At 36.2% G+C, this 15,261-nt stretch overlaps 1 protein-coding gene across 3 annotated transcripts in view; it reads left to right on the plus strand.

The window, feature by feature from the left end:
- The window catches only part of MYOM1 (myomesin 1), a 133,814-nt gene that overhangs the window by 72,736 nt on the left and 45,817 nt on the right, over window positions 1–15,261 (plus strand). For 2 of the 3 annotated variants that reach the window (XM_016157012.2, XM_016157021.2), the window contains exons 17-20: window positions 1,780–1,901; window positions 5,311–5,507; window positions 10,273–10,399; window positions 13,449–13,633. In XM_016157012.2, coding sequence (XP_016012498.2) covers window positions 1,780–1,901; window positions 5,311–5,507; window positions 10,273–10,399; window positions 13,449–13,633 — 631 coding nt within the window. Of the gene's footprint in view, window positions 1–1,779; window positions 1,902–3,082; window positions 3,371–5,310; window positions 5,508–10,272; window positions 10,400–13,448; window positions 13,634–15,261 lie in introns of all 3 variants that reach the window. The other variant, XM_016157028.2, reaches the window with a different exon arrangement.

Below are 15,261 nucleotides of genomic sequence, written 5' to 3' on the forward strand. Positions count from 1 at the left end.
GCAAGAGGGAGTTTTTTTGTTACTCCCAGTCCACTTGCCAACTCCCGTGGTTCTGACCTGTGTTAGCTCTTATTCATAGATCCCACACTTAGACATGCTGGTATGAAGGTTGGATTTTGTTGTTGTTGTTGTTGTTGTTGTTGTTGTTGTTGTTGTTGAGTTTTAGATGTTCAGCTTATTGTTGTTTCAAGGGGAGAGATCTGGGGATATCTCTCCACTGTGTTTCTGACATCACTTTCCTGTTTTGGTCTATAATAGCCAATGTCATATTAGATTCCAAAGATTCAGTAGGCTCCAGCTACCATAAATTACCCAGGCATTTAAAATGAACAGAAAAAAATTATGGTGTTACAAATTCTGAACATCGACATGCTTAACCTTAATGCTAAGGAGACATAAATAACTCCAAATCAAGGACACTTAGAATACTTTGTAATCTCTTTGTTTGTAATGTAAGGAAGGTTGTTTTTTCTTGCCCCCAAAATTTTATCAACCAGCTTTGCAAGTTGATCATAAATTCTGGCCTGTACCCTGTACTCTGAGCCTCCTTTGATTTAATACCAATCTGAAAAGAGAATTTCCCCCACCTCCCAAATTGTCAAACAGTGTTGTTAGGCAGCTTCTGGCATGGCTGCTTCTAAGTCCAAGAAATCTCACAGAATGAGTTGTTTTTTTTTTTTTTTGTAGAACATGGGAATAGAGACAAACCAATTAATCAGAGAAGGAGATATGTTTTAGAGGAAATTCATTTGACCTGTTTGTACATTTCACTTTGTCTCTAAGTTCCCAGCATTTACCTGGGACTCTTCAGAAACATTCATGAGGGCTAGGCAAAGTCTGCCTTTCTGCAAACAGATGAGAGCTTCTCAAAAATATTTTATTTATCACCATATCCACAATACTAACTCAGTGTCTGGAACATTGAAGTACTCAATAAATATTTGCTGAACTGAACTGAACTGACCTAAGGATTGGCCTAAATTTAGGATTGGCCTAAATTATGGCTGCCTTTTAAAAATATCTCAACATGCTAATAGTAATAGAGTCATTAGCAGACCTGCTATTTCCTCAGGTTACAGTCCTTAGAATGGTTTAAAATGTTGGTGATTCATGAAACAGCTTTTTATAACCGTAATTGCTATTAAAGAGTGAGGTCATTTTGTGTGAAACTGCTCATAAATTCACACCTCATTATTTTCACATTATTTTCAGATTCAAATGCAATTTCTCAAGTAATTGTACCTTTCCAGGCATGCAGGGAGGCAGTGACAAGGCCTCTGTGACAAGGAGCAACCAATGCCTTATGGCCATAAGTATATACCTCAAATAGCCATTAATAATATTATTAATACCACCTATTATTTATTAAATGTATCTTATATGCAGGACCTGTAATAGGTACTTTAAATACTTTATGACCAACCTTTACACAAAAGTTGTTATGTAGGCATTATTAGGCCCATTTTACTTACAAGCACACAGATGCTCAGAAAGGTTAAGGTACTTCTTCAGTGGAAAACCAGGATTCCTCACTGTTTTACAGAATAAGTTTCCTTGCCTCTTGTCTAAAGCACATATATTACCTGGATCTCTCTACATCATTTTCTTCCCTTTAAAAAACTGAGTCTATGGTCATACCACCCTGAACACGCCCAATCTTATATGATCTCAGTAAAAAACTGATTGTTTTTATAAAGCCAGATCATTCAGTTAAGCTAACAATCATCTTCTCTAATTTTTCTCCTGGAAAGTTTTTTTTAAATCTTTCTTTCCTTTTAGATTTACTTGCCACGGGTTGGCTACTGGTCAGAGTTATATTTTCCGGGTCAGAGCAGTTAATGCAGCTGGACTTAGTGAATATTCACAGGATTCAGAAGCGATTGAAGTAAAAGCTGCTATTGGTAAGTTCCTTGTGCATAACTTTGTAGGGGAAAATATGAGTTTTTCTAAGTTATAAACAAAGGTACCATCCTCTCCAGAAATTGTTTAAAGCTTCTAATATTGCTTGATGATTCCTTCCTCAGATGATCATTTTCTCTGACTCCAGGTGACATCTAACCTTCCATAGCTGTCATTTTACAGATCTTCCTCACTTATCCAGATTCTGTGTATTTGCAGCTTTTTCATCTTCACGAGTCCTAGTTTCCTCAAATATGTTCCATTGTGTGAAACTCCATTCTAACTTCATGCTCATCAAGGGAATGTGAAGGGCCATTCAATTCCATGAAGTGGTATATCACCCATAACACAGATCATCTTGTACCTAAAAGCCATTTCATTTGCAGCAGAGCCTGGCTTATTTTCACTAACAGCACATTAACATGTTTTTTATAAATTTCTCTAAAATTCTTGTAAAAACACATGTGTTTGCTTAATATGTTTTATCCCTGCTTGCAGAATAACTAACAAAATAAAACCAGTAATAATTATATGTATGTACATAATGTACCTCCCAATCTTAGCTAATGTGGGGAAGGGACCGAAGAAGTTCTGAGCAATAAAAATGAAATCCGTCATGTAGTAGTACACATTTAAAAAGAAAGACCATTTAATATCAATTGTCTTCGGTTAGCATCCCATGTTACTTTTTAACATTCCTTTAATATGAACAATAGGGAACATTTTGCTTTGAGTTTGGGAGGTACAGACCGTTAATATTTTAATAATGTTCATAACCCTGTTATAAATCAGAATCTTTGATGTTCCGTCTCTTGTGTACTTTGGTACTTTTTTCTTCCATTCTGTTGAATAATAGGGCTTATATCTTTCAAGAAATGTCTGAGTCTTGCCTTTTCTTGTATATACTTGGGTTCATTAAATCAAAGTAGTTCCTGTTCTGTCTGTGGTTTTTTGTTCTCATTTCTTCTTATTCCAGAATATGGAGAAGTTGAAATGTTTCCTTGATGTAAATTATGTGAAACTTATGCTCTCCATATTTCTTATAAATCTAAGTGATTTCCTTTAAACCAAGATTGCTATCATTCTGTTTGTGGTCCTAATGTTTTTCTCTTTGTTCTATTAAGTAAGCAATTTACACTGTGTCTGGGCTTAAAATGTTTCTGTTGTTATCTGGCGATTATAGGGGGAGGAGTGTCTCAAGATGTGTGGCCTGAACTGAATGATGCACCTGTTGGACTAACAGACTCCAGGGGAGGCATGCATGAAACCTCCCAGCCAACTATTAAGAAAGATGCTTTACTTGATAGCAAACTTAACAAACCTTCACTACCCAGTAGCTCTCACAACCTGGGCCAAACAGAAGTGAGTAAAGTAAGTGAAACAGTTCAGGAAGAGCTTAACTCACCACCACAGAAAGAACCTCTTAAGGGGAAAAGTAAGTCTGACCCCCTGAAAAAGAAGAAGGATATAGGTGAGAGTTGAAAAAGTAAAACTGTTCCATCTGTCTCCATCAGTGTCTTCACCTCTCATTGTCTAGATCACATTCTTCCATCTGTGTTCACTTTCATCAATGTTTATTCTTAATTTTATGTGTTTTCAGCTATTTATTTGCAGCAATTTTGTCTGTTCATACATAATTCACTGTGCTTAATGACAATAGCATATTTAAAGTAATTTGGCTATAGAGTTCTTTTTGGTTTCTCAGGCAGACATACCATTGGCCTCATTTTGCTAAGGTTGTTAGAGATGGGAGCAGGAAGGGTTTTGAGTCTCATAATCTATGCGAGATCCTTTGGGATATTCATGTTCAGTACATGTACAGGAAAAATATTTCACAAAGACATTTTATCAGGATCATAGTTATTAGCTTCTGTTGTTCATCTTCAGGTTTTCAAATTACCCTTCACATTTAATTCAAATAAATATAAGTAACATTATCCTTTGAGTTGCCATGAAAAGTTTAACAGGGTATTATAATCACAAATAACTATATTCTATGATATATGATCCACATTCTCGGAACTCATTTATTTACGACTATTTCTTAGTAGTCTTAAAGAATTTTCTAATTAGGATATTTGGTACTTGTGTCTTATATAGTCTATGAAACAATGTTTTTCTTAACAACAAAAAAAATGAAATGATAGGCATATACCAGTAAATTAAAACATGGCTCTTATCTGCCCCCAACTCTGTCACTGTCTCTATTTTTTTTGACACCTTTATTTATCCCTTCAACTAGTATGAGATGGGATATTCATATCCAACATTGCTCTGAAATGGGGAGACACAGACACACACACACACACACACACACACACACACAGAGAGAGAGAGAGAGAGAGAGAGAGAGAGAGAGAGAGCGCGTTTTTTGAATGTAAAGGATGAAGGAGGTTGATGGGGTGGGAGAGAGAAACAAATGTATTTTATTTTTAAAATATTCTGAGAATATTTTTAAATAAAAATGAGATGGTTCTTTTATCTTTGATAATCCAAATAAATATTCAGAAAATTCTTTTTAATGTTATTGCATATCTAGATAGATTTCTCCCCACTAGCCTACCCTCTCTTCTGTTACTGGAAACTGTAATTTCAGTAGCTGAGTGAAAGGTTGATCATTAAAGCCATATAAGTGAAAACTTTTAAAAGGAAACTGTAAACAGGAAACTGTAAAAGGAAAACTTTTAAAACATCCTCTAAATATTTTTCCGGCTAGCACTAATAAACATGGTAACAGCTATGTAGTATTTTGTGCTATGTGAATAATATTCCAACATCACATTAAAAATAATGTGACTAAAAGTATTATATTCTAACAAATCACAGACTGTGATTGTTTTTGTTTTTAATTTTTAAGGTGGTATTTAGCTGAGCTTCAGAATAAGATTTTTCCTGTGTGCAGACAAAAACTGGATAGTTATAAGGTCTCACAAGGATACATATGCCTGAATGGTAAAATGCTATTTGGAAATATATGAAAATTCTCCATAAACTAATTGAGTCAGAAACTGATGTACATATTTCATTTTCCTCAGGGAGCAAATAGAAACAAAATGACATAAAGAAAAAAATACATATATTTTGGGAAAATATTTCTTTTTTTACGAGAAACAGAATCATTTTACAGGATATTGCACCATTTCACTGTTAGTATTTCAAAACTTATTCCTCCCTGAAAGTGGGGGGCAGGTTCTTTTTACCTTTGGAATAATAATTGCAGTGCACTTTTTGCTGTGTGTCAATTATTTTCTCATACACCAAATCAGATGCCAAGTATACTGATCGGTGTCATGTTTCCGTTTTATGCTGCAAGACCTATGGCCCTCACGCATGCACCAGTGAAACAAGTGAAATATATGTAGCATGATTGATGCATTTCTGTCTACTCATGAGCTATTTATATTGCAACAGCGGCACCATCTCCACCCTATGATATCACTTGTCTTGAAAGTTTTCGTGACTCAATGGTTCTTGGATGGAAGCAGCCAGATAAGAGTGGAGGTGCTGAAATTACTGGCTATTACGTGAACTATCGAGAGGTAATTGATGGAGTACCAGGAAGATGGAGAGAAGCAAACATCAAAGCTGTCAGTGATGAGGCATATAAGGTAAGCATGTGACCTTCTGTAGTGTGGAGTGTCATACATATGATGGCATGCTCACGTGCACATGCCCAGCACCTTGTGAATGATTCATGTCATTTCTCCAATGTCCATTTCCTGCAATGGCATGACTTTTATAAAAAAAATATATACAAAAATAAATAGAAGTAGTTTGGCTGACTAGACAGGATGTATATTTTCTGATTCATACACATAAACATAATTTCTTAGACTATTTAGTATGAAATGTATTTTTATTGTGAAAAATAATGTTTCTTACAAAAATTAACTTACAAAATATCTGTAAAAAATATGCCACTAGCTTCAAGAGTCCCAGAAACAAAATGACTCTGGATTTTTAACTTTCAGCGTTCAAATCACAAAGAATAAAGGGACAAGGGTCTCATGGCCAAACTGAGCTTGCCACCTGTGAAATGTTCGCTGTTATGGTGGCTCTGATGGCTACAAAGGGGCACTTCACATGGGTCTACCCAGAATTTCCCTTCTACACATGGGCCTTCACATCTTGGCCCACCTCAGAGTACCTGATGGGTTTCACAGTTACCACAGCCAATGACACCTCTATTTAGAGCATCATCAGCTAGACCCAGGTCACCACTGCCCAATGCTCACAGGACCCCATGCCATAAGAAAGAGAGCAGGGGAAGGCCTAGGGAAAGGCGCTTTCCCCAACTCAATGCCACACTTTTTAACTGAACATTTAGAATTTATGAAATATTGCATACATGCTGAGAATACATAAAACAAAACTTTTTAAAAAGATTTTTCCGTGTTTGTACACGTAACTATGACTTCAATACTGTATGGTATTCTATTATATGATCATCTCACCATGTACTTTTCTATTCAATTATTAACTTATATTTGGGCATTTTTGCACTTTTAGCTAAATCAAATAATGTAGTTATGAACATTTTTTATAAGATACCTCGGTTTATTGCACTCTGCTTTATTGCACTTCACAGATGTTGGGTTTTTTACAAATTGAAGGCAAGACCCTCTACCAGCAAAAAAGATTACAGCTCACTTTATTGTGATACTTGCTTTATTGCTGTGGTCTGAAACTGAACTCAAATTACCTCCAAGGTGTGCCTGCCTGTACATGTCTGCTAGCACATGGGAGCACTAGCTTCTCTAGGTTATTACCTAAAAGAATTGCTGGGTCAAAGAGCCTTCTTTCTCTTTAAATTTACTAGATAAATTCTCTGCTGTTTTTCTAAAGAGCATGAGAATCCCCATTGTTTTACATCCTTTCAACACTTGGTATATTCACACATTTTCAGTTTTGACAATCCGGGTGTCAAATGAGTCTGAACATCTTTTCCTCTGCATATAGTTTATTTTGGAATCCTTTATAACATGCCTGTTCAAAGTTTGTACTCATTTTCCTAGGGTTTTCTTATTGACTTGTGAAATTCTTTATATATTTTAAGTATAAATTCTTGATGGCTATGTAAGTTGCATATATCTTCTCCCACTCAGTGGCTAGTCTTTTCCTCTCCTTATGGTGAACTACACTCATTTTAATGTCAAATTTATTGTAGTCATATTCACCAACATTTCTTTTGTCATTAGTGATTTCTGCACAGTTTTTTTTTTCTTTAAAGAGATATATTGTAGTTCAGGGATCCTGAAAGCCATAGTCCTAACTGTGTGACCTGGGGCCAATCAGTTAACCTTGGGGTATCATCTTTTTCCTTTGTAAGATGGTCTCAAAAGTCCTTATAGCCTGACAATAATAATATTTTTATTTTGAAAAAAGATGCCTTTTCTACGCCAGGGTCATGAAGATGTTACTCTAGATTATATTCTAAAAGCTTTACAGTTTGCCATTAAAGTCATTTATTCACCTGTAAATGTGTACGATGTGAAGTAAGGGTCAAAATTCACTTCCTCTTTTTTGTCTGAGCATCATCTATTGAAAGGTTTGTTCTTTTCCACTATTCTGCTAGGCTATCCGTATCATATATCAAGTTTCCTTCTACACATGTGTCTGTTTCTCTATTTTTTTCTACTCTGTTCTGCTCTCTCTTTAGTTCCACTGGTCTGTTTGTCTACCACTGGGCCAGCCAGTATCACTCTCATTTAATGATTATAGCTTTATTGTACTTTTGATAACTGGTAGATTAAGGTTTTTTTATTTATCAAATTAATTTTCCTCTTCTGGAGCTAATAACCCTCTGAACTTTGATATAAATTGTGGAATTAGGTTACCAAATTCTTCAAAAAACAGGACAAGAAAAAAAACACAACAATAAACAAGATTAAAAATGAAAACATATTAGAATTCTGATTGGTATTGCATTGAATTTATAAATAAACTAAGGAATAATTGACATCTTTAAAATATGTAGTCTTTTAATTCATGAATATGATATTTCCATTTATTTTGATCTTCTTTAAAGTCTCAAAAAAGGTTTGTAATTTTTTACAAAGCCTTGCTCATTATTTGTTATTTATTTATACATTCTACATGTTTTCAGTGTTAATTTAAATAGTATATTTTCATATTATTTTGTTGTTGCTGAAACAGAGAAATATGCCAAAATTCTGACATACTGAGTTTGTCTCGGTTTGCACGGGACTCTCCCAGTTTTAGTACAAAATGTCCTGTGTCCTTGGAAACCCTGAACTCCCAGGAAAACTGGAATGGTTGGTCACACTAATAGGACCCTGGTACCTAAATAAAATACTTTTAGATCCAAGTTCTCTACATCATGGTTTCCCCATAATTAAAAAGAATTTTTATTTTTAAAGGAATGTGCATGTGTGTATTTAATCAAAAAGGATGTTTATAACATTACACATAGCCATTATATTCTACTTATGCCCTAAATAACTGGCAAGATAAGCCCTCTCATGGATGAACTTATGACTTCATAATCGGATCAGATGTAGATTGGATCATGGATGTATATTTGTCTGGGCTTAATTCATACAATAGATCAACTTTGCTAACTCAGCTGTTTCCATCAGTACCTCCATTTATTAAACATTTTTAATGTTCAAAAGATTGTTTATAGCACATAGGTTTTTTCACACTAATATATTTTATCATTTCTATTTTGCAAATGTTTTCACATTCATAATTTTATTATATATATTTACCCTCACAACAACACAATTCATACTGAGGGAATTAGGTCACCCAGTGAAGAGCAGAAACATTACAAGGATTTAAATATTTTAATTCCTAGCCTAGAATTCATTTAACTTTCATCAGTACTTGCATTACTTTTCTATTGCTGTATAGTAAATTACCATAAACCTCATGGCTTAAAACAATCCATGTTTGTTGTATCAGTTTTTATGGGTCAGGAGTTTGGCATAGCTTAGCTGGGTCCTCTGCTCAGGGTCTAACAAGGCTGAAATCCATGTGTCAGTTGGGCTACATTCTCACCTGGAGCTTAAGTTCCTCTTCCAAGCTCATAATCTGTTGGCAGAATTGAATTCCTTGCAGCTGTAGGTCTGAGGCTGCCCTTCTACAAATGTGAGTGGATAAGCAGTTTGCAAAATGGCGTATGCTTCTTCAAGGCCATTAGAACAGTGTTTCTCTTCAGGAAGGGCCCAAACCTCATTTTAAGAGGTTTAAGTCAGTCCTTTGGAAAAACTCACTCTTTCTCCTGTGTGTTTCTCCTTTACTCTTACACTAACATGCACGGCATTTCTCAACACCATTTAGGTGTCTCACAATTTCACTCAACTCTGACACTACCCAGAGGTAGAATCAGATCCCACAGGTTAAGGGCTCAGTCCCACAAGAGTGCCTCTGCCCCCAACCTGGGATGCCAGTGCCAAGTCCACGTTGTCACCTGAGCTTCTGACCTGACCAACTGGCTATAAATCAGAGGTTCCCATAACCTTCTCCTTGGGCTCAACTTATTTTCTAGAGCAACTCAGAACTCAGAGAAACATTTTACTTACTAGATTACCAGTTTATTATAAAAGGATATAACTCAGGAACAGCTAGATGATAGAGATACAGAGGGCAAGGTATGTAGGAAGGGACCAGAGCTTCCATGCCCTCTCCGAGTATCACTCTCCTAGTACCTCTATGTGTTCACCAAACTGGAAGCTCTCCAAACCTTGTTGTTTCTTAGTTTTTATGGAGACTTCATTACATAGGCATGATTGATTACATCTTTGACCCTTGGTGATTGAATTCAATCTCTAGCCTCTCTTCCCTCTCCAGAGGTCCAGGTGGTGAGGCCCAAAGTTCCAACTCTTTAATCACATGATTGGTTCCCCTGTAACCAGCCCCTATACTTAGATTGCTTAGGGGCATAGCTATAAGTCTCTCCATTAATATAATGAAAGACATCTTTATCATTCTCATCACTTAGTAAATACCAAGGTTTTTAGGAGCTCTGCGCCAGGAATGGAGAGAAGACCAAATACATATTTCTTATTATAAATCACAATGTCACAGTGAGGCCCACCCAGGATAATCTATCTCCCTATCGATTAACTCAAAAATAGCTGATTAGGGACATTAATTACATCTGAAACATCCCTGCCCCTTTGCCATATGATATAACACAACCATAGGGCTGATATTCCAATACCCTTGCCATGTTCCAGATGTCACAAATTTCACCCACACTCAAAGAAAGGAGGTTACAAATGAGTATGACTCATTGAAGATCACCCTAGAGTGTGGCCAACACAGGAAGTAAATAAATGAATTGTTGAACAATTAGAAAAAACAAACCTGAAACATTCATTCTCTGTAATATTGCCCATGTTGCAGATTAGCAACTTGAAGGAAAATACAGTGTATCAGTTCCAAGTGGCAGCCATGAATATCGCTGGGTTGGGAGCACCCTCAGCAGTAAGCGAGTGCTTTAAATGTGAAGAGTGGACCATTGCTGTTCCAGGTAAACCATGAAAACCATGTCTTAGCACTGAGGCTCAGAGTTTCTTCGAACAGAACCTATGATTTGCAACTTAGTTTAAATGCTATATAGACAACTTCTAAGGGAAATAAATTTTCCTGGCCCCTCATGTTTACATAAAATATGTAATAGATACTAATATAAACCTGGGTATAAATTTCTTATGCTTATGTTCCAAATAAATACTGCAGCCCCCAGAGCTCATCCTCTGCATGGAGTTCGATTGACAGAAGCACACAATTTGAGTGCAATATGATCATTTAAAAAGAATTCCAGTTTTTGCTTGTGCTTCTTAAAGGCTGTTCATATCCCTCAGCAAAATTTCTCAAAAACTTCTTCCTGCACTCCCTAGTTCTCAAGCATAGTCATATATATATATATATATATATATATATATATATATATATATATGCTCTTTCCTAACTTTATATCACAACAGAGATCCTAGAACTGACTGGAAATATTCTCCTTTGAAGGGTGTCATAGTGGGTGGTTGGCTGGGCAGAAAAGAAAGTGAGGAAAAGGCAGACACATTTACCTATGCTTTTAACTCTTATATAGCTATAACACTGAACAAGTTTAAAAATTGAATATGAACAAATTTACTAAACCATTAAGATTCAAAGTCACAACATTAATGTACTTGGTGGATGATTTTTCTTTTGCTTTCAATTGTATTAACTTCAGAGATCCAAATACTTTCGTGCCAGAGAATGACTAAGTTTTCACACCTGGGTTTGGTATTCAACATGTATAACAACTGGTATGGCATCAGTATCAACCATATTAAAACACCAAGCCACACTGGGCATACTGGGTGGTCCCAGCGCTGCCCTCTCTTTGAAACCTTAGTGCCCTTGGAGAGCCATCATTTTGTCTTTAGTTATCAAGTGTCTATCTGCATTACCTCTCTATCAAGTATGTATAAAAAATTACAAGAGAAATCCTAGAGAAGTTCAAGTGCTTAGTAAATACAAGAGGCATGCACGCTGCTTTTCTTTGCACTTAGTTGACATATTTTAGTTGACATATTTTAAATTCTTTCTGTCATCCACACAAAAAAGTATCTGTTTTTAATTCCTTGCAATTCCTGGATAAAGTTAGAATGTGAGTGACTAGAGACTAAGAAATTCTGAGCAGGCCTGTGGGAAATGTTTTGATAGAGAGGTATAGTTTAAAAGGAACATGAAACTTTTGTAATGTCTGTCCCCCTAAATGTATCCAACACACTTTCCTCTCTCTAAAAAAGAGTTAAAAAATATTTTTTTCATAGAGGTAGTTTCCTTCTAAGACATGTTGTTGTGATGTGTTTAACTTGCTCTGGGACAGCTCAGAGGAAGTTTCTATAGCTGCACTATCCAATATGGTAGCCATTAGTCACATGTGTCTACTGAGTACTTAATGTGTGGCTGGTCTAAATTAAAATGTGCTGTACATGAAAACTGCACACTGAATTACAAAGACTTCATATAAGAAAAAGTACATAAAACATCTCATTAATATTTTATATTGATTATATGTTAAACTGTTAATATTGTGGACATACTAGGTTAAATAAAATATATTATTAAAATTAAAAAAAAAGAAAGATATAGTTTGTAAAAGAGGTTACAGTATGAGTGCTCTTCACTCAGAGGAGAAATGAATGGGGCATCCTCCACCCCATGACCTCTCATTTCTCAGATCCACCCTTGACTTACTAAGCAGTGTTGGGCAAGCCATAACTTAAGAAAGCTCTTATAGACAAGAGCATTAAGAATGTCTTGTCATCCCTTATTTTACAGATGAAAAAACTGGGACTCAGGTTAAATGATACCCAGAAGGTCACACATGTAGTAAGTGGCCATTAGGTTTGGAAACTAGGTCTTATTCCTAGACAAGAGGTACCGGCAAGCAGAACAAGGTTGCTTCTTGATAAAGCAGGGTGGTGCTACCTGTCTGGATGCCTGAGTTCTGAGGATGACACAAGCAAATGGTCATAAAATCCCTTTTCAAAACAGAACATGCCATACCAGTAGAAGGCCATTGGTATTTTGATGATGCATATTTGTGACTCTTGAGCTGAAGTAAAGGGCCCAATAAATACTGAGCTATCAATGAAAAAATGCTGGTGTAGCATGATAGATTCTGTGCTTGTAATTGGCTTTCAGGCCACTGTGAGTCAATTCAGGTGATTTTGACTGGTTGGTTAGGCATCAGTTGTTATTTAAAAAAAAAACAGGGAAGAAAAAATAAATATATCACTTGCATAGTAGCTGGTGGTCATGCAAAGATAAATCACTTTAGTAGTTTGGATTCTCCCAAGAGTGCAAAGAACATATAAACAGAGAGAACATACTGGCTTCTTGAATAGCTTGATCAAGTTACTTGGCTTCTCTGAGCTTTCTATTAATTGCAGTGTTTAACGCAGTGTTTAATGCAGATTCAGGGCCCACAGGATTGATTGTATTTACTTGCTGAAAGTTCTTTGTAAACCACAACTGTAGTTTCTTTTTACCCCTATATGAGATATTTGCTTTATGGAAAAAAAATTTCCTCCTGTGGGAAGCTATTTTATAATATATTCCTTTTTCCTTTATGAGAAATACTACTATCTATATTCACATGCCATCAAATAGAATTGCTTCCTTTATGCTAATTTGAGATTTGGCAGAATTTCAGATTATCATCTAAAAATAATCAAACTGAATCTGCAACCAAATTAAACTGTTCTGATAAAAGGTGAAGAACACAGGCCTGAGGACAGCTTGAAGGCTAGTTTTCATCCAGCCTCTGATGGGCGTCTTGAGCTGGCCTTCCCCACCTGCTGCCCATATACTTTTAATACATTAATGTAGAGCCATTGAGGATACTTGATGTGAAATAACCACAAAATACCTATTTCCATGAAAATGATAGATTTTTTTTTTTAAAAAAAGAACACCAACATCAGTTTCAGCTGTAAAGCCTTAAACGTGGTTCTAGATTTACACATATTTAAAATTTTTAATCCACATTATGAATTTTATGCATTGGTCTCTCTCTTTCTCAGGACCACCACATAGTCTCAAGTATAGTGAAGTCAGGAAAACCTCCCTGGTTCTGCAGTGGAAGCCTCCGATCTACTCTGGTCGGACTCCTGTCACTGGTTACTTTGTGGACATGAAGGAGGCCAGAGCCAAAGATGATCAATGGCGAGGACTCAACGAGGTGGCTATTAAAAACAAATACCTGAAGGTAAGAGGATGTTCATAGTTTGAGAAATCCCCCCCCCTTTTTTTTTTTTAAGAGAAAAAGGCCTCTTCTAATGATATTAACTTTAACGTTAACAAGGTAAAACTAAACAAACATCTCTGCTTTAGTCAGTGTTGTACACTGGGCTCCTGGTAAGATTCTGTTTGGTAGTGATTGGGATTTGGGGTAGTTTCTGATGCCACTATGGACTAAAGTTCATACCATCTGTCAGCCACTGTGTGGAGTTAAGGCATTTATAGTCCCCATAAAAAATGTAAATATATCCTTCAGGAGAAATGACCCTTTAGCCATTATACCCAACATTCCATTAACTCAATTTAGCATATGCCAATGAACTCTCTACCCCTTAAAAAAATCCTGAGGAGATAGGAAGATCACATTTAATGGGGACAAGAAAAGGTCAAGGAAGACCTGGAGCCTAGGACACTGTTTGTCCAGATGAGTCAGGAAGCTTCTAGATGTAAAGATCCCAAAGGCCACTGTAAAGGTCAGGCACATTCTGGATGGTGGTGGTGACTGTTTATGGCAAAGACAATTTCTAAATCCTCAGTCTACCACAGCACAGTGTCCCAAGAGCCTGAGATTGGACCTGACTGGGATAAAGCAATACAGGAATGATAAGCCAAACAAAGGAGACCAAGAGGCCAGGAAAAGAAGGGCAGGAAAAAAACATAATAGAGTTAAAACACATTAAAAAATGGTTAATGTCACTCATTAAAAAAAAGAAAAACAAGAAAGGCAAATTTGGGAGGACGAGGGGGCAAAAGATAGAGAGAGAGAAAGAGATTGAGGTTGCATAAGCCTCACAAACTGAAAATGAATTTTCTATAAGGAAATAATCATAAGAGTTTGGCCACATTTTTAAGTGAAAATAGGATTATTGATTTTTCCGATTATAAAACTGACACATGCTGATAATGAAAAAGTCAAGCAATAAAGGCATAAAGAAGAAAAGTAAAGATGTCCTGTAATTCCTATACCCATTTTGATGTATATTTACTCTTCCAGATGTATTATATTCAGAAAAATTTCAAGCCTCAGATGGAGAAAAATACATACATGTTAAAAGTTTAGACTGGTAAACTTAAGTGAGGATTGAAGATATAACTCCATGAAAGAGAGAACTTAAGCACAATTACAGCCAAAACACACGGTTTCTACTGGAAGTACCCACATTCAATTCAGGGGTCCCCAGAGAGTTAAAGATGCATTACTTTCAACCAATAGAGCTCACTGTTTTTCTTTTTTATTGGTAATTATAGCCTGGTGAGACAATATGATGAGAAGGCAGTGAACACTGGAAAGGTGGGGGGAAATGAATGCAGAAGGCAAGGTGATGCAGGACAAGGCAAATGCCCCCAAGTGGAAATTCAAGTCCCGCACCTAGAGAGGGTGAGTTCTTAACTGAGCATAGGAAAGAAGTCAAGCACGTACCAGTTAGAGACAAAGACGTTTATTAGAGAAAGAATAAGACTCCACAGATAGACATGTTCTCCTCCCAAACATAGAGAATGAGAGAGCTGAGAGGGATAGAGAGACAGACAAAAAAGACCAGGAGAAAAAAGACAGACAGAAAGACAGGCAAAGACGAAAACCAAAGTCAAAGACAA

The sequence above is a fragment of the Rousettus aegyptiacus genome, unplaced genomic scaffold (genome assembly GCF_014176215.1).
Source record: "Rousettus aegyptiacus isolate mRouAeg1 unplaced genomic scaffold, mRouAeg1.p scaffold_m13_p_12, whole genome shotgun sequence".
Lineage (NCBI taxonomy): Eukaryota > Metazoa > Chordata > Mammalia > Chiroptera > Pteropodidae > Rousettus > Rousettus aegyptiacus.